Source organism: Saccopteryx bilineata, chromosome 4 (genome assembly GCF_036850765.1).
Source record: "Saccopteryx bilineata isolate mSacBil1 chromosome 4, mSacBil1_pri_phased_curated, whole genome shotgun sequence".
Lineage (NCBI taxonomy): Eukaryota > Metazoa > Chordata > Mammalia > Chiroptera > Emballonuridae > Saccopteryx > Saccopteryx bilineata.
The window spans coordinates 196,514,432-196,539,139 of record NC_089493.1 but is presented as its reverse complement, the minus strand read 5'-3'; the positions used below and the strand labels follow the sequence as shown (position 1 = coordinate 196,539,139).

General features: G+C 57.7%; 1 protein-coding gene across 1 annotated transcript in view; it reads left to right on the top strand.

Annotated features, from left to right (window-relative positions):
* Positions 1-24,708, top strand: part of FOXK1 (forkhead box K1) — a 60,353-nt gene that overhangs the window by 26,671 nt on the left and 8,974 nt on the right. The window contains exons 2-5 of the mRNA XM_066273461.1: positions 14,068-14,253; positions 22,308-22,464; positions 23,657-23,803; positions 24,376-24,569. Coding sequence (XP_066129558.1) covers positions 14,068-14,253; positions 22,308-22,464; positions 23,657-23,803; positions 24,376-24,569 — 684 coding nt within the window. The remainder of the gene's footprint in view (positions 1-14,067; positions 14,254-22,307; positions 22,465-23,656; positions 23,804-24,375; positions 24,570-24,708) is intronic.

Below are 24,708 nucleotides of genomic sequence, written 5' to 3'. Positions count from 1 at the left end.
TGTAGACTGTCAGTGGGGATGGCACGTGTCCTTGGCCCTCGGTGGGGATGGTGTCCCCGAGACTGTCAGTGGGGATGGCACGTGTCCCTGGCCCTCAGTGGGGACGGTGTCCCCTAGACTGTCAGTGGGGATGGCACGTGTCCCTGGCCCTCGGTGGGGATGGTGTCCCCTAGACTGTCAGTGAGGATGGCACGTGTCCCTGACCCTCGGTGGGGACGGTGTCCCCTAGACTGTCAGTGGGGATGGCACGTGTCCCTGGCCCTCAGTGGGGACGGTGTCCCCTGGACTGTCAGTGGGGATGGCACGTGTCCCTGGTCCTCTGTGGGGACGGGGTCCCCTAGACTGTCAGTGGGGATGGCACGTGTCCCTGGCCCTCAGTGGTGACAGCATCCCCTAGACTGTCAGTGGGGATGGCACGTGTCCCTGGTCCTCGGCGGGGACGGCGTCTTGTAGACCGTCAGTGGGGATGGCATGTGTCCCTGGCCCTCAGTGGTGACAGCATCCCCTAGACTGTCAGTGGGGATGGCACGTGTCCCTGGCCCTTGGTGGGGACAGTGTCCCCTAGACTGTCAGTGGGGACGGCACATGTCCCTGGCCCTCGGTGGGGACAGTGTCCCCTAGACTGTCAGTGGGGATGGCACGTGTCCCTGGTCCTCGGTGGGGACGGCGTCTTGTAGACCGTCAGTGGGGATGGCATGTGTCCCTGGCCCTCAGTGGTGACAGCATCCCCTAGACTGTCAGTGGGGATGGCACGTGTCCCTGGCCCTTGGTGGGGACAGTGTCCCCTAGACTGTCAGTGGGGACGGCACATGTCCCTGGCCCTCGGTGGGGACAGTGTCCCCTAGACTGTCAGTGGGGATGGCACGTGTCCCTGGTCCTCAGTGGGGACGGCGTCTTGTAGACCGTCAGTGGGGATGGCATGTGTCCCTGGCTCTCAGTGGTGACAGCATCCCCTAGACTGTCAGTGGGGACGGCACATGTCCCTGGCCCTCGGTGGTGACAGTGTTCCCTAGACTGTCAGTGGGGATGGCACGTGTCCCTGGCCCTCGGTGGGGACAGTGTCCCCTAGACTGTCTGTGGGGATGGCACGTGTCCCTGGTCCTCGCTGGGGACAGTGTCCTGTAGAACGTCAGTGGGGATGGCATATGTCCCTGGCCCTTGGTGGGGACGGTGTCCTGTAGAACGTCAGTGGGGATGGCACATGTCCCTGGTCCTCGGTGGGGACGGTGTCCCCTAGACTGTCAGTGGGGATGGCACGTGTCCCTGGCCCTTGGTGGGGACGGTGTCCCCTAGACTGTCAGTGGGAATGGGACGTGTCCCTGGTCCTCGGTGGGGACGGCGTCTTGTAGACCGTCAGTGGGGATGGCACGTGTCCCTGGTCCTCGGTGGGGACGGCGTCTTGTAGACTGTCAGTGGGGATGGCACTTGTCCTTGGCCCTCGATGGGGATGGTGTCCCCGAGACTGTCAGTGGGGATGGCATGTGTCCTTGGCCCTCGGTGGGGATGGTGTCCCCGAGACTGTCAGTGGGGATGGCACGTGTCCCTGGTCCTCGGTGGGCACAGTGTCCCCTAGACTGTCAGTGGGGATGGCACATGTCCCTGGCCCTCAGTGGGCATGGTGTGCTCTGCAGGGTTCTGTCTCCACCGCGGGTCCCTGGCCTTGTGAAGCTCCAGCCTCCCTCTGTGCCATCTCGTCCCTGCCGCTTGTTTTAATGACCTTCCTCCCTCAACAGCCAACTGCTTCTCAAGAATCAGACAAACCTCTTATAATGTCTTAAAAACTGTGTGACATACCTCCCATTGAGATCTTTTTTGTCCTTCAATTGAACTTAATAATTTTTGTCCTTAAAGGCCTTGAAGATCTCTGGGACTCTTCTTTGTTGCTATTATCACAGCTCTTGGAATTGTCCACCACCGAGTGACCTTGGCTGTGGAATGCCAGGCACTGTCCCCGCTGCTGCGGGTGGACTGCAGGCCTGGTCGTCGTTTGTGATGGGGCAGCCCAGACTCACAGGGAACCTGGGCGTGGTGGCCAGTGGAGGCCTCATACTGTGCATTGCAGCTGAAGTGACGGAAAACCCCACCAGAATTTCCCGCAGGCCCCTATTGCTTGGTGGCCTCTGACAATGGTGGAACCCCTCCCCCTGGCCCTGATGGGAAGGTGCCGGTCCCTGTGACAGCAGGCCTGTTTCCTGCAGGCAGGTGGTGGTTCTAGGAAGTGCCCTTAATCCTAATCTTGAGTGATTGGCAGTCATTAACCTACATTAGGCAGCTCTTTCTGAGCCTTTGAGAGACTAGCTCACCTGTGAGTGTCCATGGCTGGCAGCCCTGGGCAGCTCCCTGTCTGCCCCCCTTACTGGGGTGCGTGTGCCTCCTGTGCCGGCCCGGGGCTGTCACAGTGCAAGGAAAGGCTTGCCCCTGCCCTGGGAAGGGGCCGTCCAGTGGGCCAGGCACAGGTGGGCGCGATGCCCCATGGTCACAAAGTCTGATGTGTGTTTCGAGGAGCATGAGGTGGCGGGACAGGGAGGGCGTGGGGCCGCTGTGGAGTGGGGTCGAGGTGACCTGGCTGAGCATGGCCCTGGAGGCCGGGGAGCTAGTCCAGCGGCTGAGGGGCCAGGCGGGAGGGAGGAGCAGCGTGGCATCCGGAGGCGACTGGCCGGCCGGGCATGCAGGCTCAGAAGTTTGCATTTTGTTCCAAGAGCTGTGGACGCTTTCTAAGCAGGAGGAGCCGAGGTGTGCTGCCCATCTCACCGGGGTGGACAGTCACAGGGACTGTCCTGCTGGCGTGGGGACGGGGTGGGGTGCAGGAGGGGCCTCCAGGACACTTGTGTGGAGGCTTCTCCCTGTGAAGTGCAGGACAGCACGTTCGTCCTGTGTCTCCTGGTAGAGGACACCGTGCACATAACTTATGAATAAATAAGCAAACGTACCAGGTTAGGTGGTGATGACACATCTCATGATGGGTGACACAGCAGAAAAGTTTAGTGATGAGAAATCGTGACCTGCTGCCCCAGGCAGACAGCATGCTCCAGCCCAGCATCCAATGAATTTGTGAGTTGTTGACAAAAAAAAAGGCCTGGAGATATTTAAATGTTTCCTGAATTAGCCCTGAGACAAAAGACTTACCACTGACGTGGAGTGTTGTGAAGTCGTTGCCTTTCCTCCCTGACCAGTGTCTGGGCAAACCCAGTGTGGTTCTCCATGTCATTCGGTCTATTTCTGTCCCTTTGATCAGGGACCAGAGCTCAGTGTGCCGAAGGGAAATGAGTTCATAAGGCGCAGTGGCCGCAGTTCGTTGTGGGCTGTGCGGAGGACACGGACTAGTGGCCCCTAGATTTTTAGGGAAGGGGCCCAGGGAAAAGGTGGGACCAATACAAAGTGAGGATGGTGAGATGTGTGTTCCGTTTTCATCTCACAGCTAGGCTGAGATTGAAGTGCAGCCCTCCTCCCTCCTGCAGGAGCCGGGACAGGGCAGCCCTCCCCGGGGAGGGGGGGGAGCCTGCTGGGAGCCGGGGGGGGGGGCACCCTAGTCCCCGGGAGGGCCCGCCTCGCTGTGCCCCATCCCCCCAAGCCCCTGCCCTGGCCCACAGGAGCCTTGTGGGGGAGGTGACTTGGACCGAGCTCAGGTGCAGGGCATAGTCTGCCCCGCACTGACTGAGTGGATGAGGGACGGGGAGGCAGGTGTGTCTCGGGGACTGTTTGATGTCACTTCGATGGCCGCCTGAAGACAGACGCCAAGGAGATGGGGCTGAGCTTTGTTTCCTCCATTTCTCTCAAGCGTCCCTGCTCCAGCGGCCATCCAGCGGCTGTTCTAGAAACTCCCAGAGGATGGGCCCAGATTCTCAGTTTAGTCTCTGATGGTGGTTGATGGTCATTCCATAGCTAGAGGGGTCTGTGAATAGGTTTTCCCTGGAGTCTTGGCTGGAGGATGTCTTGGGCCCCAGTGCTGGGCGTGGACAGGCTTGGGGCCCCATGGGGCTTGCTTGTTACACAGTGAGGGCGCTCTCATGCACATCTGGGAGGTTTCAGTGGCCTCTTTCAGAAGCGTGATTCACAGGAGTGTTAGGGAAACGTGATTGGCCTGAGATAAAGCAAGGAGGGCGAGACCAACCCCGCTGCCCGGCCTGGCATGGGCAGAGGGGTCCTGTCCCCTTGGCCACAGACCCTTCACCTAGCACACAGATGTGTCCCGCTATACCTCTCCCTGTGGTCTGGGCCCAGCTCCCAAAGAGCCCACGTCCAGTGCAGGAGCCTGTGTGCAGAACTCTCGAGTGGAGAGTGTGGTCAGAAGCGTGAGACCCTGAGGGGTGGTCGAGGCGGCTCTCTCGAAGCCCAGCGTCCCTTCACCTGTCGACACGAAGGCAGTGACAGCAGGGTCTGCTTACCAGGATGTCCGTGCCACCCCACCCAGAGGACCCATTTAGTGAATGGGCTTGTTTGTTAGCACCGCCCAGAACATTGGCTTCACTGGATGTGCCAAGCTGACTTCTGTCGGGGGCCCTCTTTGCAGACTTGCCGGTTAGACGCACAGCAGGAATGATAACGCTGCACCAGACGGCCCGGCCGTCCTGCCGTTCGGCGTGTCCCGGCCGCCTGTGAGTCTGCGCCTGCGCATTTCCCGGCCGCCTGTGAGTCTGCGCGTTTCCCGGCCGCCTGTGAGTCTGCGCCTGCGCGTTTCCCGGTCGCCGTGGGTGCTGGGACCAGGAAAAGCATCTTCTTACGCCTGTTCCCTCCTTCAAGCAGGTGTTGTTCAGAATGATGACCGTTGACCGTTAACTTTAAAGAAACAGTGACCTTGCGTTTTCTGCTTGTTAGTGTTTTGGGAGCCTTGGGTATTTTGGGTATTAATTTGTGTGAGTGAGGATGACAGTGGCGTTATTGCAAGACGGGGCTCCCTGAGTGGAGCGCCAAGCGGCGCCGTGCTGCCCCCCAATCCCTGGTCCTCATTGTTTCCCACAGTAGAGATTCACTGACCAGGACTGTCTCTTCTGTGTGTGTGGGTGCATGGTTGTGAGTGTGTATGTATGAGTGCATTAGTCTATGTGTGTGTATGAATGAGTCTGTGTATATGTGCTTGTGTTGTTAGTATGTGAGTGTGAGTGTGTGCGTGTGTGAGTGCATTAGTCTGTATGAATTGAGTGAGTCTGTGTGCATGTGCTTGTGTTAGTGTTAGTCTGTGAGTGTGTGTATGAGTGTGTGTGTTAATCTGAGCGTGTGTGAGTATGCATGTGTGTGTGTTAGTCTGTGAGTGTGTGTATGAGTGGGTGTGTTAATCAGTGTGTGTATGCGTGAGTGTGTTAGTCTGTGTGAGTGTGTGTATGAGTGTGGGTGTTAATCTGAGTGTGTGTGTGAGTATGCGTGTGTGTGTTAGTCTGTGTAAGTGTGTGTATGAGTGTGTGTGTTAATCTGAGTGTGTATGCGTGTGTGTGTTAGTCTGTGTGAGTGTGTGTATGAGTGTGGGTGTTAATCTGAGTGTGTGTGTGAGTATGCGTGTGTGTGTTAGTCTGTGTGAGTGTGTGTATGAGTGGGTGTTAATCTGAGCGTGTGTGTATGCGTGTGTGTGTTAGTCTGTGTGAGTGTGTGTATGAGTGTGGGTGTTAATCTGAGTGTGTGTGTGAGTATGCGTGTGTGTGTTAGTCTGTGTGAGTGTGTGTATGAGTATGGGTGTTAATCTGAGTGTGTGTGTGAGTATGCGTGTGTGTGTTAGTCTGTGTGAGTGTGTGTATGAGTGTGGGTGTTAATCTGAGTGTGTGTGTGAGTATGCGTGTGTGTGTTAGTCTGTGTGAGTGTGTGTATGAGTGTGGGTGTTAATCTGAGTGTGTGTGTGAGTATGCGTGTGTGTGTTAGTCTGTGTGAGTGTGTGTATGAGTGTGGGTGTTAATCTGAGTGTGTGTGTGAGTATGCGTGTGTGTGTGTTAGTCTGTGTGAGTGTGTGTATGAGTGTGTGTTAATCTGAGTGTGTGTGAGTATGCATGTGTGTGTTAGTCTGTGTGAGTGTGTGTATGAGTGTGTGTTAATCTGAGTGTGTGTGAGTATGCATGTGTGTGTTAGTCTGTGTGAGTGTGTGTATGAGTGTGTGTTAATCTGAGTGTGTGTGAGTATGCATGTGTGTGTTAGTCTGTGAGTGTGTGTATGAGTGTGTGTGTTAATCTGAGCGTGTGAGTATGCGTGTGTGTGTTAGTCTGTGAGTGTGTATGAGTGTGTGTGTTAATCTGAGTGTGTGTGAGTATGCATGTGTGTGTGTTAGTCTGTGAGTGTGTGTATGAGTGTGTGTGTTAATCTGAGTGTGTGTGAGTATGCGTGTGTGTTAGTCTGTGTGAGTGTGTGTATGAGTGTGTGTTAATCTGAGCGTGTGAGTATGCGTGTGTGTGTTAGTCTGTGTTAATCTGAGCGTGTGTGTGAGATGCATGTGTGTGTTAGTCTGTGAGTGTGTGTATGAGTGTGTGTGTTAATCTGAGTGTGTGTGTATGCATGTGTGTGTGTTAGTCTGTGTGAGTGTGTGTATGAGTGTGGGTGTGATGTGGCCCTGCTCCCTAAGCTGCTTGGTTTTTTCGTCCCACCATTCTCAGCATGAAACTCCCATTCTCAGGGTGACCTCCTGGTGCAGCGTAGCTGCTGGAGCACCAGCCATCACATTTCAGCCTTAGGTGAGAAAGGGGAAGAAGGGATGATGTACAGTGTCACACTCATGGTAGCTGTCCACCTCCACAGGGGCCTCCTTCAAGGCTTGTCCATGAGGGTCCGCTCACTCTTCATTGGTCACCCCTGACTACAGGGGAGGCAGCAAAAATGGTGTCTTTTAGCTGGGACTTGGAGGGAGGGAGAAGGAAAGTTGGTTTGGGTGGCCACTCGCCTTCTGCACTCTTCCCAGCAGAAGCTTGCCCAGGCCCACCCACCGCCTGGCACACCCCTACACCCCACACCCTCCGCAAACCTCGTTCACTAGCTGTCTGCGTGGGCCTACGGTCTATGGGTCGACTGCCTTTAAAACTGGGGTCCTCGCCTGACCTGTGGTGGCACAGTGGAAAAAGCACCCATCTGGAACTCTGAGGTCACCAGTTCGAAAACCCAGGCTTGCCTGGTCAAGGCACATATGGGAGTTGATGCTTCCTACTCCTCTCCCCTTCTCTCTCTCTCTCTCCTCTCTAAAATAAATAAATTAAAATTTTTTTAAAAAAGAAGCTGGGGTCCCCTTGGAAGGTGGGGGTGCTGCTTTAGTTCTCAGCCCCTCCCCTTCACAAGAACACTGTTAGGAGACCCCGTTCCCTCCACTGCGGCAGAGACGCCCACGGGTGAGGGGGGCTGTCCATCCTGCTGTGCCCAAGTGAAGCCGGCTCAGTTATTTCAGGAGACCCACCAGCCCGAGAGCAGGGGGCCCGGAGAACCGGAGCTCTGCTTTCTCTCTCGCTCTCGGGCTATGCTGTTCGGTTCTGACGTGTCCCGTCCTGTCTGCTTTGGGGCATGTGCAGTGCGCTGGGAAGGGGCATGGCCTCGCCTGGCCCTGAGCTGCTGGCCATGTCCTTTGCCGAGGCTCTCTCGGGCTCTGTCCTGTGGTCACTGCCAGGCTCCCTCGCAGGGTTCCAGTGCTTCAGGGAGACGGGCGCAGCTCCACGTGTGCTTCTCCGGCAGCTGGGCGGCAAGAGGGCCCCACCGGCCTCGGTGTGGGCAGGGAGGGCTGTCGGCCCCGGGCAGGCAGGCTTGGCTTCTGACTGCTGGGATCGGAAACCTCTGAGAACGTCTGTGGTTTGGAAGCTCCACAAGAGGCACCACCTCCACGTTGCCATGGTGTTGCCCTTGGAGAATTTTTCTCATCCTGCCTCGAACCCGTGCACAGTCTACATGTACCCACCTCCTGAGGGAGGAAGGAGGCATGTGTGGTGGCACCGACACGCGTGTGCTGTGTGTGTGGAGAGAACAGGCCAGCAGTGGGGACCCTTCCCCTGGGGAGCTTGTGGTCTGGTAAGGAGAATGGAACCTGCCCACAGAGGAGCCCTGAGCCCCACGCGGGGGACTTGCCCTGGGACTCACGGAAGGCTCCCTGGAGAAGGCGGCCCTGGGAACTGAATCTTGAAGCATGTCATTGTGCTGGGATGAGGCTGTGCCTTGTACTTAGTGACAGTCAGGCGCCGTCGGACAGTGTGGACATTGTGACTGTGGACTGCGCTGTGAGAAGGTCGATCTGGGGACTAAAGCACTTGGGCTCATTAAAGCAGCTTGTCTAAATCAGCGTAGACAGGAAGACGGGGGAGAGCCGGAAGTGCCCGTCGCACGCGAGCGTGGCGCTGCTGTGCCTGGTCCCACAGAGCAAGTGTTGTCTCTGTGACCTCCCCTCACAGAGTCCAGTCCAGTCCGCTACCCTCACATCAGCCGTGTGCATGGGGGGGGGCATCTGAGGGCTGGGGGGGGGGGCATCTGAGGGCTGGCACAGCCGGCACGGAACTCGCGGAAGCCAGGACATTTGAATTGGCACATCTGACCCCTGCAGCCCCTCCACACACCTGGCCAGGAGGTCTTTGGTTTCTCAGGCAAATCTGGAAAGTATTTGCTCTCCCAGATAGAGCAGAAATTCTACCCTATTTGATTTTCCAAACTATAAAACTTGGAAGCTCGACTTACAAGTCTTTTTTTTTTTTTTTAGAAAGAGGCAGGGAGAGAAAGACAGAGAGACAGGAACATTGAGCTGCCCCTGTGTGTGCCCTGACTGGGGATCGAATCTGCAGCCCTGTATCTCAGGACGACGCTCCAACCAACCGAGCTATCCAGCCAGGGCTTAATTTCTTCAACTGCAGTTATTGATTTTTAGAGACACAGAGAGAGGGAAGGAGAGAGAGGGTAGTGGGGAAGGGAAGCATTCATTTGTAGTTCCACTTAGCTATGTATTCATTGGTTGCTTCCCATGTGTGCCCTGACTGGGGATTGAACCCACAACCTTGTTGTTTCAGGTGACGCTCTAACCGACTGAGCTACCCGGCCAGGGCCGACTTAAAAGTATAAACTTGTGAATCTGGCTTGTTTGAGATCTGCTGGACTGTCTCCAGGAAGATGGCCTGTGGGACCCCATTGTCCCTGACCCTGAGTTGCCTGCAGCTTCATGGGGACAGGACGCCCTGTGTCTGTGGTCCAGGCCCTGGGCAGGCTTCTCCCTTGTGGAGAGACAGCACCACCTGGAGAGAGACTGAGTGCTCAGAGGGCCCTGCAGAGGTGGCCGCGGACCCTCCTGCCCCCCCCCCCCCGCTGTGCGGTCCCCCCCCCCCCCCCCCCGCTGTCTGCCCTGCCTCTCAGCACGCTGGGAAAGCGGGTTCAGCGCTGTAACACTGTAACGGACCCACAGCCGCAGCCTCCTTTGCTCACTGTTTTACGTGTTCTGGAAAATGTATTACATTTTAATAGAAATCTGAGATTAAAAATATTTTAAGAATCCTTTGATTTGGGGATATATAAAGGTTTTTCAAAACCACTTCCTGAAGAGCCTCATTTGGAGGGGGAGTTCTCAGTGACCCAGAGCCTCCCCCCAGACTTGCCGCGGCGAGAACTGCCCGTGCTCCGGGCCACCGGGAGGGCCACTGGCCGCAAGAGGGGACGCAGGCCCGAGAAGCTCTGTGGGCCCCCTGCCAGCCTTCCTCGGGGCCTTCGAGGCCTGCGCATGGCAGAGCTGGGCGGGCTGAACACTTCACAAGGTTTCTAATAGACCCGTCTTGGCACTGGGCAAATTGTAACCGCTATTGTGTTCTATTCCTGAGTTTTCATATCTTAAAGGATACAGTAACAACATTTAAAGAACGTTTTGGAAAAAAGAGAGTTCTCAGTAATACCCTCTTCCCCCGGAGCTGTTTACATTCCTCGGCAGGTCCTTGTCTGATAACAGCTGGACACCAGCCCTGGCCCTGCTGTGTGCCCGGCCTGCCGCTGGGCGCCTGCGTGTCTCTGGGTGGCCAGTCAGGGGCCTTCGATTCAGTTAGTTGCCTCAGGTCCCCGCACACTGTCCCCACAGCCCGTTCCTGAACCACGTCTGTGATCTCTCACCCGTGCCGCAGCCTGAGCCGGTTGTCTCCCCCATCTTCATCTGTCAGCGCGCCATCCTGTTCCACGCCCTCCGTGGGCTGGTGCTGGTGAGCACCGGCTGTGTGCTAGGCACGGTGTGTGTTTCTGATGTCGTGGCCAGACTGCTTGGTGGAGCACTCCCAGAGCCCAGGGCGCCCCGGTCAAGAAGACCGGGCTGGTGTGTCGGGGGACGGCCAGAGCTGCCGCACTGGGAAGGGGCCTCCTAAGTGGCCACGTGGTGTCCTCTGTGTGGCACACGGACTCTCACCTCAGCCACGCAGCCGTCCCCTGGGGCGCACAGCTTCAGGGCAAGAATGCCCTGAAGCGTGTGCGGCAGCTTCAGGGCAAGAATGCTCTTTAAAAACAGCTTGACTGATGTGAATATTTGACAACTGACTTGTTTAAATCATGCAAGTCAGTGCTTTTAGTGCCCTCACAGTTGTGCCACCATCGCCACACTCAACGTGAGAACCTGTCACCCTGAGAGAAACCCCGCGCCCAGCGGCAGTCACGCTCCCCGCCCCCGCCCCGCCCGGCACGACGCAGCCGCTGCCGCTGCCGTCTCCAGACCAGAGCCGAGCTATGTTGCTGTCTGGGGGAGCCGCCCGCCAGGATCTGTGCCGCTTGTGCGGGGCCTGCCTGGTGCTGGGCGATGGCTGGCGTCCAGTGCGCAGGCCTGTGTGTGTGGTGGGTCCAGGCTGAACGTGCAGCCTCGCCGAGAGACTCGCTCTAATTGCAGAGCATGCTCATTAAAACCCAGCTCGGGCCTTGAAATAGATGAAAATATTACAGGGAGAGTGACTGGCAAACTCCGCCAGCACCCCTGGGAGACATCTACTTAAAACTAAATAGCTCCCTGGTGTTTCTCCTCTGCCCAGGTAGGCGATCATCCGCCTCAGGATAATTTTTGGAAGAATGAGCCAGGAGATGCTTTTGAAATAGCTGTGGCAGTAAATGCTATGAAAATATGTATTGTTAAATGTAATTGGAAACTTACTGTTGTGGCAGTAAATTCTCCTGCTAATAACCAACTCTTGACAAGTCAGATGAGGCAGCGGTGTTAGACCGGCCGCGCCCTGCGTGCACCTACCATCCAGAGTCTGGGTGCCGTGACCTGGGTTCCGTGACCTGGGTTCCGTGACCTGGGTGCCGTGACCTGGGTGCTGTGACCTGGGTGCCGTGACCCATTCCACTCAAAGCACCCCCCCCATCAGCGAGTGGTCCAGACCACCGTCCGTGGCAGTACCAGCCTGGGTGACACCCCCGCTCCCCTCCGTCACTCACTGGTGGGTGATTCTCAGCTGGGCCCTGACAGCGGGTGTCAGGCTGAGAGGTGGGGCAGGGCCAGTCTCAGATGCTGCCCCCAGCCTCTCCCACCCACACCGAAGGCCACGGCTCGGCCTGGAGCCTGGTTTTCCGATCCCCGGGCCAAGCCCTTCCCTCTGGACCACGTGCCTCTCTTGTCTTCATCCTCCACCTTGTTTCCTGCGATTCCCCGTCTGCCTTGTGACCTGCCACAGGCCGAAGCCACATCCTCTTGGTTTCTGAGGACGAGTAGGATGTGATCTCCTGGCAGCACGGGGACTTTGCAGCACAGGCCGTCGGTGCTCAGCGTGGGCCCTGTGGCGGACGAGGGAGGAGGCTTGGCTTGTTCGTCTGCAGCCGCTATAAGAAGAGACAGATGGGCCCTGGCCGGTTGGCTCAGCGGTAGAGCGTCAGCCTAGCTTGCGGAGGACCCGGGTTCGATTCCTGGCCAGGGCACACAGGAGAAGCGCCCATTTGCTTCTCCACCCCTCCGCCGCGCTTTCCTCTCTGTCTCTCTCTTCCCCTCCCGCAGCCAAGGCTTCATTGGAGCAAAGATGGCCCAGGCGCTGGGGATGGCTCTGTGGCCTCTGCCTCAGGCGCTAGAGTGGCTCTGGTCGCAACATGGCGACGCCCAGGATGGGCAGAGCATCGCCCCCTGGTGGGCAGAGCGTCGCCCCATGGTGGGCGTGCCGGGTGGATCCCGGTCGGGCGCATGCGGGAGTCTGTCTGACTGTCTCTCCCTGTTTCCAGCTTCAGAAAAATGAAAAAAAAAAAAAAGAAGAGACAGATGGGACAGGCCATGGAAGTGTCCTGAAATGTTTGTCATTGTTGTTGCCTTCACGTCTAACACTGTGCAGCAGGTGCATGTCCCCCCACACTTGCCCACACCTGTCCCCCTGTCCTGCCCACCCCGGGTGGGGCCGCCTCGGCCCGGCTCAGCCCCCTGTGTGCAGCCCCCCGCCACAGTTCTGGCCCCAAGCCTTTTCCTGCTGTCTCTGGCTCAGGGACTCCCGGCCCACCGCTGGACAGGAGCTAGGGTGGATGGTGGCCCTGTGACTTAGAGCTGGCAGGCCTCTAGGTCTGGAGAGAGCACACGCCTTAGAAAGCATCTCAGGAAAATGTGCAATGGAACTTTCTCACCAGAGTGCTGTTGGGGGAAATTTCCATTGGGTTGACGAGAAACTAAAGAAAGTGGGAAGGACATCAGTGTTTCTTTAACTGTGACATAGAAGAAAGTTGCAGAATATTTTTGGCTAGCCTTGTGTGGTCCTTTGCAGAACTGTAGGGGTGACGTTGACTGCACGTCAGACACCCCCACCATCCCTAACGCCTGACGTCCAGGCTGCCTTCCCTAGGATCAGAGCAGCAGCCAGCAGGGGGTGGCCTCGGGAAAGCGTCAGAACCCCTCTGTTCCCATCGCAGGTTTAGAGACACAGACTGCGTCCTGGGCTCCCCTTGGGGCAGCACACATCCCCCCTGCCCCTGCCTAGGACTCCCTGCTTGCCTCTGAGCTACCGGTGGCTCTCAGGCTGGCGCCCTGCTGAGTCAGAGCGTGAGAAACGAGGGGCCCCCCCAGAAGGCTCGGGGCACCCCTGGGGCCACGGGGGCGCCTTCTCTAGCTCCCACAACCTCAGAACCTAAGCCACCTGGTCTTAAATCTTAGCACCGTCTTACCAGAGAAAAGGGGGATTCAGATGAAGGGGGTGTTTGCTGTATCCATGGGAGGGTGGAGGTAGATCTGCTGTGCAAACATGGCCACTGAGTTACCAGGGAAGGCAGGAGTGGACGGAGCAGCCCGCTAGCCCAGGTGGCCGAGGCTCACGCCAGTCACACAGTGGAAGACCGGAGCACCCCTGGTCTGAATACCTTTCCGAAGTGTCTGAGAGTGTGCTGAAGGGGGGGGGGGGGATGAACATTATTCCAAAGAGCCCCTCCCACTGTTGTCCAGGGAGCTTTTCCAACCACTTGTACAGGTGGACTGTGTCACTTGTTTCTGTGTGGGTGGCCTGCTCTCATCTGGGTCCTTGTTTTTAACTAAGCCATGCAGTTAGCACCTTGTCAGTAACCTCCCCGCTCAGAGATCAGAAGGTGTGTGGATGAATAACGCCCAGGTCTGATGGGCAGGTTCCTTAGAGGTGGGTGCCCTTGGCTTCACACATACACGTGATCCGGTGGCCCCTGCACCGTAGCCAGCGTTGGCTTGTTAGCGCATGGTTCTCTGCCCGTGGTGAGAGCCAGGTTCCTGGTCCCTGTGCCCAGAACTAATTGTGAAGCCAGCCCATTAGCCTCTGATCTTCCCACTGCTTCCCCGAGACTCCTGCCGGCATTTCTGGGGGCAGTGCCGCGACTGGTCGGGCACCGTGGCTCTGTGTCCGCTCAGACTCTGCGGCCCTGCATCTGCTGGGCACTGAGACCCCGTAGTGTGACAGCAGTGACCACAGTAGACAGAAAGTAGCTTCATCTGCTTAGAACCTCTGTTGGAGATGACATCAGAGGTGTGTGGGTGTATTTATGTCTCTTTGCATGCACAGTCCAAGGAAGCTGGTGTCAGCGCTAGGAAGTGTCCGAATGAAAGCGGAGAAATCCATGTAGCACAGCAAGCCACAGAGGGACTGAGAGTCAGGTTCCACGGTGCCAGTCACCTGGGTGAATCGGGGCGCCCGCTGCCGGACTCCGCGTTCTCCCGTCTGTTCTGTGCCTAACAGCGCTCTCCTCCGCCAGGTGCACCTTCCGCTTCCCCAGCACGGCCATCAAGATCCAGTTCATGGCGCTGTTCCCCCAGGAGGAGGCCCCCGCCTCGCCGCTCCGGCCGCTGCACCCGCAGGTCTCCCCCCTGAGGATCCAAATCCCCGAGCCGGACCTCCGGAGCCTGGTCAGCCCTGTCCCCTCCCCGACCGGCACCATCAGGTGAGCAGCCCGTCCCCAGGCCACCGGGGCCCCTGGCTGGCGCAGGTGGTTTGAGAGCACAGAAAACGGCAGAGACGTGTGGTGCCCCGTACGGCGTTTGACGTGTTTCTGGAAAGCTGCGTGTCGGGTGGAAAGTTTGAAACTATTTTAAGAGTGTAGAGGACCTGACTCCTTAACCAAGTGTCTGGAGAATCCTTTTTACAAAGTGAAGAGTCACTACCTAATCTGTCACTTTGCCGGTTTGAAATTTTGTATATTAGAGCCTTTTAAAGCAAGCGCAGGTTTTTTGTTTGTTATTTTTAAAAGACATTGAAAAAATCTTAAAGTAGCACCTGTATACTAGGATCTGGTGAACTTTGTGGAAATTCTTGGCAAAGTTTTAGAAATTAATCTAGATTTTGAAGAAAGGAAAGTCCCCAAACTTCCTCATCCTTGGCATGTCAAAGGCTTGGGGGCGGGTTTCAGAGGAAAATGTGTCACCAGAGGCCCATGAGGAGGGTGCTGGTTGGAGCCACCAGCTGCCATGACAGCAGCACCGTGATGACATCGTCCTGCTGTCTCTGCAGTGGTCCCAATCAGCTACCCCTTTGTCCTAAAATGAAAAGACAGGTATTTGTAGATAACGATCAAATATATTTTAAAAGAGTTGACTGCTTTGCAAAGGTCAGTATTTTTTATTTAAATTAATTGATTAATTAATTTGTATTTTTCTGAAGTTAGAAACAGAGAGGCAGAGAGACAGACTCCCGCATGCGCCTGACCAGGATCCACCCAGCACACCCACCAGGGGGTGATACTCTGCCCATCTGGGGTGCTGCTCTGTTGTAACTGGAGCCATTCTAGTACCTGAGGCAGAGGCCATGGAGCCATCCTCAGCGCCTGGGACAACTTTGCTCCAATGGAGCCTCGGCTGCGGGAGGGGAAGAGAGAGACAGAGAGGAAGGAGAGAGGGAAGGGTGAAGAAGCAGATGAGCGCTTCTCCTGTGTGCCCTGGCCGGGAATCAAACCCAGGACTTCCACATGCTGGTCTGATGCTCTACCACTGAGCCAACTGGCCAGGGCCTGTTTTCTTTAATTGAATGTATTGTGTGACACTCGCTAACAAAGCACTAAGGACGTTTTAGGACAAAGCTGGCTTTCTTCTGCTTCACTGTGTGTGTGTGACCCTGAAGCCTCCGGCCCTGCCGCTGCTCCGGGCACGTCCACCAGGGCCTGTGTGTTCAGGGCCAGCATCAGCCCCGCAGGGGGCACAGCGTGTCTCTGCGAGGGTCTTGGGTGCCCGGGGCACGTCTGCGAGCCGCACACTCAGGCCACAGCGCTGACAGCTGGCTTCTCTGTCTCTGTGTCACCGGGTCCGAGGCCCTTCTCCCGCTCGCAGCCATGCCCTGGGGGTCCCTGTCCCTTCCCCCTTTCTGGGCGCACACTTGAAGTCACGCACACAGGTCACACGTGACCCTGTGACGATCAGTGTGTGGCTCGAGTCTTTGTTCTCCTCCCCTCGCATGTTGGGTGCAAGTTGGGAGTTGCTTGCGTTGTGCTGCTTGGAGTCCGTTCTTCCAGCGCTGGTGAGGAGGTGGCTTTCTCCTGCGAAGAAAGAGTCTGGACAGCACTGAAAATGGCCTGCAGCTCAGGGGGGGGCCTGGCTCCCTCCGCGGGAGGCCTGCGGGCACAGACCCCTGCAGCCTACAGGGCAAAGCCCACGCTCTGTCTCTCTGTGCAGCGGACACTTGTGACGTGTCATCATAGCCGTCTGTGAGGACGGTGACGAGTAACAACTTACAGAAACCTCGTGTGTGCTGGCCCTGTGGGCAGTGTTTTCTTAAGCTCGTTTCAGATCACTGGTGACAGTTATGCTCCCACACCCAGAGCTCGGCGAGTGTTCTCAGTTCTCCAGCTATCTAACTTGAGTCTCATGTGAAGCACGAGGACTCCGCTGGAGTCGATGTTACGTTGTGCTGTGAGCATGCTCTTACACTTACACACGTGTGTAACTGACCCACAGGCCACAGTCACGTGGGGTAAAGTGACGTAGCCGCTTTGGCAGTGGTCTGGCAGGTCCTCACAGGGTTAAACAGAGTGTCACCGTGCAACCCCCGCAGCTCCCTGGCCCCGAGGTCCCTGTGAAAGCAGTACACCATCACCCTGGCCCCAGAGCGGGGACACCCCAGTGCCCATCGGCTGACAGCAAGTAGGGGGACACGACCCGGCCACAGAAAGGCAGGTTCCATCCAGCGGGTCCTGGAGCCACGTGACCTGAGGGTGCCGGGCCCACAGGAGCGCCCGTGATGACCCCATTGGCACCGACTGCGCAGAACAGGCAGGTCTGCAGGGACAGGGGGCGAGTGGCCAGCAGGGCCATGCTGACCGTTGTGGGGTTTCTTCCCCAAGTGTGTGGTGAAAGTGTCCCGGAGCCGGACCGTCATGGCCACACAGCTCTGAATGCACTGAAACCCCTGACGTGCACCCTCAGCACATGTGAAGTGTGGCATTGCGTCTCAGGGAAGCGATGAGGAAACGCCTGTCCTGGCCTTTTCCCCCGCAGCGCCCGGGACGGTCACCAGTGTCACCAGTGGCCGAGGGCCTGTGACAGGCGTGGGTACTGCCACACGCAGTGAAAACCACAGCGGGCAGTCAGCCTCAGCCTGGACGGGACTATTAACAGTGAGTTTATAATCCAGCCAGACGGAGGCTCTTCAGAAGGAGCAAGTCTGGGTTGTATCTGGAGCACTTCATAAAGTAAATGCGTTTCCCAGCGCATTCCAGTAAAAATAGGAGCCAGCTGGCGGCGCCCGGCCTCCTTGCTAGGCGGGAGTGGCAGGCGTGGTCGCTGAGCAGGCAGGCAGGTGCGGCGGGGCTCTTGCTTGGAAGGTCCCAGGCTCCCAGACGCAGTTTATATATAACTCGCTCTTGGGGCTGGAGTTGGGCGGGGGCGGATGGGGCTCTGCTGTCCTCACCCTGCTGGTCCCCTTTCTGTCCTTTTGTTTGAAGGCCGCCCAGGAGGGACCGGCTTCTTGTTCCCATCTGGTAAAATATTTGCAGACAGAGTAGTAGCTTTGGGGACAGGCTTTCTCACTTTGGGGCCTGAGTTAAGTGTCACAGTAAAGGATTTCTGTTGACATCTGTTTATCGTACGTAGCTCTGCGGAATTCAGCCGAGTGTTTTAGAAACCTCAGGGGCCCTTGAGGTTTGCCTGCCAAGGTCCCTTTTGTTGTTGGGGAGGAGCCCCGAGTATTTACAAACAGCCCTGGCCTGCCCTTCCCCCCTTGGTGGGGCCCTTCCCGGAGAGCAAGGCAGGCCATGCCCTTCTGGGGGGGGGGGGGAGGGAGGTGGTGGCCAGGGTGGTGGCCTAGTGGAGCCCTTTCCCTAGGAAACGGCCCTGGGCCAGCGCCCGGGCTCCTGGCATTTCTAAGAACTCAGTGTCTGCCCAGGACGCCTCCCCCCTCCTCTGCTCTTCTCCTAATTTGGTGTGACTGCGCCCCGCTCACCCCATTGGCCAGCTTCCAGTCTGGAGACCAGGGTTGGGGCTGGTGTCTTCCCTGGAGCCAGTTTTCCCCTGCACCTTGCCCTGAGCCCCTGCCTTCTCCAGGACTCTGGGAGTGGCTGTACCTGTAGAACATTCTCTGGGCAGACAGCCCTGCCGCCTCCTGACCCAGCCACTTCCGCTTCTGCCCCTGACCGAGTCCAGCTCTTCGCTCCCTCTGCTCCCTGGGACACCGGCCGCCAGGCCGCCCGGCCGCCCGGCCAGGCCCTGTGCCTGTGTGGTTGGGGCTTCTTTCTTCTTTCCACCTGAAGTGCTCCACCCGGAAATGAATGAGCTGTCTTTGAAGTGGATTTTGCTATCCTAAGCAGGGATTTGTTGACTTCTGGTTTTTTTGTTGTTTGTTTTGCAAAGAAGTGGTGTGTATAGGAAAGAAGAAATTGGTTAATCATTTTCTGGGTATTGCAAAAACAGAGGCCAGTGTAAAAAAGCACCCCTTCAGCGAGTTGTAGGAAAAGTGCTTCAGTGAAACAGAGAAAAGGCATATCCCGGACGGTAACTATACAGATGTTACTCACGAGAGCAAGATTTCAGAAGCTGTTTCTTTAAGAAAGCTTTCCTTGATTTTTCTATTGAGAGAACAAAAGTGAAAGTTATTCGTTTACTGGAAATTTGGCAGAGGTTAGCTGAATACAAAATAAAACCAAAAGGTACCGACTCCAAACATCTAAACCTGTGATCGGGACGTCAAGCTAGGTAAAACGCGGTCCCACCCCGTTCTACTTTGCGATGTTAGCGGCTCCCTCTCGAGTTTGGAGGTTATTGGGCCCCCGTTAGAAGTGCTGTTGTTCTTCTGTCTAGCAAAGTCTAGATTCTTCCCGAGAGGGCCGGTCCCCGCTTACAGGTGTCCAGGTGTGGCCTGACCCTGAGAGCAGTGCAGCTCTGGGTTCAATCTGCACACGGCGGACATCTCTGCCGCTGGCCAGGGCCCCTTATTTGTGGATCACCTGGGGGCCACTTTCCTCTCCCCACTCCACTGTGGACCTCACACCCCCAGCCCCGCCCACACCACGCCCACAGAAAGCGGGCAGCCACATCCTTTCTGTTCTCCTTTCTGCCCCGGGGCCTGCAAGGGTGTTAACCTGGCTCTAAACTGCTGAAAGTTGAATGAACCTGGTACACGTTCATATCTCTGTTGCAGAGCTGCTGGGGATGGGTTTCCTGGTGCTAGGCACACCTCAGGGGGCCTTTGAAGGTGGCTAGTGTTTCCCTGGGTGTGCCTGCCAGGCAACGCCCGGCCTGTGTGAGCACATGGCCACCAAGAGCCCGTCCCAGGCTGCACCTCCGGAAGTCGGGAAGCAGGAGGCCCTGGAAGGCAGGCGCCAAAGGGGGTCAGGAGGTAGCCCCCCAAAATCTGCGCAGGGGTGAGCCCACACCCCTGTGCGCTGGTTAGGTCCCGACTGAAGCATAGGAGCACTGCACGCCCTGCACGCAGCCGGTCAGCACATGGAGCTCCTGGGGTCTGTCCTCGTGGTGCCTTCCTCACCGCTCTCCAGAGCATAGCAGCAGCTGTCACTCCTGTCACCCTGGGGTCACGCCACCCTGCAGCCCGGCGTCCCCTCCTCACTCGGTGTCTGGCACTGTCCCCGGGCGCTGCACCCCATGGCTGCCCCGTGCTGCAGCCCCATCGGGCACAGCGAGGACTGTTGGTCCCGTCACCCTCGCGCCTCCCTCCCGGTGACAGTGCGGCGGTGACAGTGTTTGCCGCCCTTCCCCTGCGGGTGCTCTGGCTTGTCCTCCCGGGCCGTGTGGCCCTCCTCTGCGCTTGGTTAGGTGTCCACGTAGCTGGGTCTGCCCCCCCCCCCGCCTGGAGTGGCCGTCCACCACGCACACCTCCACTGAGGGCCCTGGGAGCTCAGGCCTCCCCCCGCACTGACCCTGAAGTCTCCTCCTTCCCCGTCTGCCTGTTTTATTGGAAAGCGTCCTCTTGTCGCTTCCTGGGAGACAGGACTGGAGAGGTAAACAGTTAAAAAAAAATCGCCCTTTCTCCCTTGCTTGAAGTCATTATTCTCCATTCACACCTGAGGGATGGTTTCCTGTGCGGACTCACGGTTGGAAATTTCCCCCTCTGATGTACATCATTTTCTAGCTTCAAGTGTTGCTGTTAAGAAGCTCACTGTCTTCTGACTCCTAACCCTTCGTCCGCGATGCCCTCCAGACCAGCCTGGGTCCCGTGTGTCCACAGCATGTGGCCTGGAGTGGGGCCGTTTGCTCCGTCAGGCCGTTACTCTTTCCCGTGTTGTGAGCGCACAGTGCAGACATCGCCAGGTGGGTCCTGGATAGTCACAGAAGTCACGTCCTAGTTCTGGGCTGTCACAGGCCAGCATGGGTCACCTGACTTTGTCCTAGTGAGACAGTGGCCCAAATCCAAAGCAGCTGCCGGCGGGACAGGCCAACCCTGAGGAGGCACCACTCATGACCCGAAATGGATATTTGACTTTGGGATCATTTTCCATAAAAGGGGAGTTAGGCAGGGGTGACTGCCGGTCTAATAGGCATATTTACCTTTATGTCCGCCTTTCACCTGAAGTTGGGAGGACGTTGGAGTCACGTGACATCCAGTGCTGCTTTGCTGCTCCCCAAGTTCAGCTTTCCCTCACTGCCAGGGCAGTTGGGGAGCCCCCTGCGGTGAGCTTGGCATCCCAGGAGGACTCAGCATGTCTTGCCTCCTGTCCCCTTAGAGACATATTTGTGTATGTTTATACTTTGAAGAATTTTCTTCAAGTTCTGCTCATTGACCGGGAGATTTTCAGTGAAGCAGGACAAAGCTCCCCTGTTACAGATGGCCTGTCTGGGCCAGTGTCCCCAGAGCCCGAGGCCCGCCTCTGAATTGAGCATTCAGAGCCCGGCACGCAGCCTACGTGGCGTGTGGCCGGCCCCCTTCCCATGCCCCGGAGGTGTGGGGTCGGGGCAGCAGGACCAGGCACCGCCCGGGCAGAGGCCAGCGCGAGGGACACTGAATGGCTGTATTGAGAAGCCAGCTGCTCCGAGGCCAGAGAGGCCTGTGTGCAGAGGCAGGTTCCCAGGGCGGCCCAGCTGTGCCCTGGTTTCGGGCGGAGGCTTCACCAGAGAGGGTGTGTCAGGCACAAGGTGCCAGCTCTGCCAGGGGCCCCGCCACGCTGCCTCCCAGGGGGCCCGCCCCACGGCCTGTGCCTCCACTGGACGGTGCTCTGTGGGAAGCCCTCTCTCTGCGTTTTGCCTTCGGAAGGTTAGGTGTATATTTTCTCTGACTTTTTACAAAGTGGAAGCACGGCCGAGGTGCCTGAGCCCGGAGTCGCTGTGTGTTCTCTGTCCACCAGTGCGGACCCCACGGGTCTCAGCGGCCGAGACCGCCTGCCACCTGGTTGGACGAGACTCCGTCTCCAGGAGGGCAGTGTTTCTGGGGAATGGACCTCGGCCCCAGCAAGGCCCAGTGTTCTGGTCCAGGAAGGTGCTGACCAGGGCTGGACGCAGGTTGAACAGCCAGCCGTGCCCCATAGAGTCTTCAGGGGAAGCCCCCGCATTGGGCTGTGTCCACTGCACCCAGCCATGGCCAGAGGCATTTGTTCCCAAGTGGACACATGGGAAAAGCCTGGCTTTGTGTGTTTGACCTTGTCACTAGTATGGTCCTTTTTCTCCCCTCTGCCTTCCTTTATAAGCTTGGGTTTTGTGTATTTGGTTCAGAATTACCACTTCCTACTTAACAAGCTCATTCTCGGTCACGGTGGGTAGTGTCTGTACTCACGGTAGGACCCCTCCCCTGTGTTTGGGGCTCCGGTGGAGAGAAGGACGGGAATTCTCAAACAAGAGCCGTAACACTCCATCCAGCCTGTATGGCAGGTTCACTCCCGAAGAGGCCTCTGGCTGTAGTTGAACTTCTCGTTCACACCCACCCCTAGGATGTCCCCTACCACCCGCTGTCCCCCACCACCCGCTGTCCCCCATCACCCGCTGTCCCCCACCACCCGCTGTCCCCCACCACCCGCTGTCCCCACCACCATGCTGTAGTCTTTGTTCACCCTCCACCCTCAGTAGTGACTGATGTGGTTTGATAAGCAAAGCCCACTGTGTGCTGGGGAGGAACTGGGCCCACCCTTGTGGCCTGAGAAGGAACCAGAAGGTTCAGCTGCATGTTTGGTTGTGGTTTCAACCTTGCGTGGTCTCCGTGGCCGAGGAGAGAGTGAGCGGCCATGGCCGGGGCCGGGAGGGCTCGCCCACGCCCGGCTCCGTCCCACAGGTGCTCTGCTCCAGCCTTTGCTGAGGGCGCCACCATGTGGACAAGTGAGCACTGGGCAGGCCGGCCTGCTGCCAGCCAGCTGCTGGGCCGGCACCTTGGTCGTGGACACAGACTGCGGTCCCCTGTGGCACTGCTCTGTCCTTCGTCAAGGGTTGGTGCAACAGTGTCGTGAAAACATAGAGAACAGGAAAGCATCCATTTCTCTGTCCCTGTGTCATCCCAGGAGGCCCTGACATCCTGCTTCCTACACAGAGCCCTCCACGGGATCGTGAGCTTAGGACATGTCCTTTCTCTCCACAGTGTTCCCAACTCCTGCCCGGCCAGTCCACGCGGGGCCGGGTCCTCCGGCTACCGATTTGTCCAGAATGTGACCTCGGACCTGCAGCTGGCCGCAGAGTTCGCCGCGAAGGCCGCCTCAGAGCAGCAGGCGGACGCGTCCGGAGGAGACAGCCCCAAGGTCTCAGCCCCCACGGCCCCGTGGGCTGTGTGGTGACCGGGCACAGGGCGGCGCCCCCGGTGCCCTCCCCCCCCCTGCCCACCTGGGCGCTTTGCCTGTTTGCTGAGGTATTTAGGTGCCATGGGCCGTGTTGCCCCCTCACCATCTGCTGTTGACCAAAGACTTGCTCTAATTACAGTCTTTGAGAGGAATAACTGGTTTTTGCCTTACAATCTTGTGTCTTAGTTCATTCCCATCTGATAACTTTTTCTTTTTTTTTTTTTTTAAATTTTTTTTCATTTTTTCTGAAGCTGGAAACAGGGAGAGACAGACTCCCGCATGCGCCCGACCGGGATCCACCCGGCACGCCCACCATGGGGCGACGCTCTGCCCACCAGGGGGCGATGCTCTGCCCATCCAGGGCGTCGCCATGTTGCGACCAGAGCCACTCTAGCGCCTGAGGCAGAGGCCACAGAGCCATCCCCAGCGCTCAGGCCATCTTTGCTCCAATGGAGCCTTGGCTGCGGGAAGGGAAGAGAGAGACAGAGAGGAAGGCACGGCGGAGGGGTGGAGAAGCAAATGGGCGCTTCTCCTGTGTGCCCTGGCCGGGAATTGAACCCGGGTCCTCCGCACGCTAGGCTGACGCTCTACCGCTGAGCCAACCGGCCAGGGCACTTTTTCTTTTTCTTTTTAGCCAGGGGGTGGGGTGAAGAATAGACAGGGACAGACAGGAAGGGAGAGATGAGAAGCATTGATTCTTCACTGCAGCACCTTAGTTGTTCATTGATTGCTCTCTCGTCTGTGCCTTGATGGGGGGGGGGGGCTACAACTGAGCCAGCGACCTTGGGCTTCAAGCCAATGACCATGGGGTTTCAAACCTGGGTCCTCAGCATCCTGGGCCACTGCTCTCTCCACGGCACCACTGCCTGGTCAGGCCCCCATCTGATAACTTTTAAAACCAATTTGTAGAGGAGGTGAGCAATTTCAGAATAAGTCATGATGCAATCCTCATTTTCCTTCCCGTGAGGAGAGACTTCTCTTCCTGGTGTGGAGCAAGCACGTGGCCGTGACCCGTGCCGGCCCCTGGGTCCAGTTTAAGTCGTCACACTGCTGATCTCTGGCCTCACTGGACTTGTTCTCCACTGGGCGGGGACACAGGTGGGTGGACTTGGGAACTGGGCGGGAGCTCACAGTGCCGCCCGCCTCCCCGCAGGACGAGTCGAAGCCGCCATACTCGTACGCCCAGCTGATCGTGCAGGCCATCTCCTCCGCGCAGGACCGGCAGCTAACACTAAGCGGCATCTACGCCCACATCACCAAGCATTACCCCTACTACAGGACGGCCGACAAGGGCTGGCAGGTGAGGCTGAGCCGGGAAGCCCGCCGGGCAGCTCTCAGCAGAGGCGGCTCTGTGGGGTCCACGGGGGGGAGGGGTCCACAGGGGGGGGCCCAGGCGGCACCCCACGCGTCCAGCGTGGAGCTTGTTACGCCTGCCTGTGAACAGTGCTGTGCTCTGTGTGCTGTGATCACAGTGTCTGAGGTCGGCCCACACGGGTAGACTGGGGCTGTGTTTCTTGGTGTGGGATTGGAAGACCTCTGTCCATAGTGGGCACAGCCACCGCCTCCACTCATCTGTGTGTCTCCTGTTTCCTCCCCGTTGGCTGGTGGGCCCGGCGCGGGCTTTGACCTGGGCGCACTCACTGACCGAGCTTGTCTTTCTGTCTTGTGGTGGCGCTGCCCTGAACTCCTGCAGGAACATGACCTGCTCCTTCGTACTTCCCCGTAGAACAGTCCCTGGCCAGCCGGGAGCCCGCCCTGCCGTGAACCCTGGGCCGTCACCTCTGGTCTCGCGTCCGCTACGTTCTGGAGTGGGGGGGCAGGGCTTGCTTTCCGATGTGCTAACGATCGGTGACTCTCTCTGCTTGCCCGCAGAATTCTATCCGACACAACCTCTCCTTGAACCGTTACTTCATTAAAGTCCCTCGTTCTCAGGAGGAGCCTGGGAAGGGGTCTTTCTGGCGAATAGACCCTGCGTCGGAGGCCAAGCTCGTGGAGCAGGCCTTCCGGAAGCGGAGGCAGAGGGGCGTCTCCTGCTTCCGCACCCCCTTCGGGCCTCTATCGTCCAGGTGAGTCGGCCTTCCACAGACGGCCACATCCACAGTAGTATTTGGGTACTTTTTAAAACCCTTTGACTTTATTTATTTCTCCGCAAGAGAGAGACTTTCTCGGGATCAGTGAGCTCCGCAGGCGCAGAGTCAGGGAGCT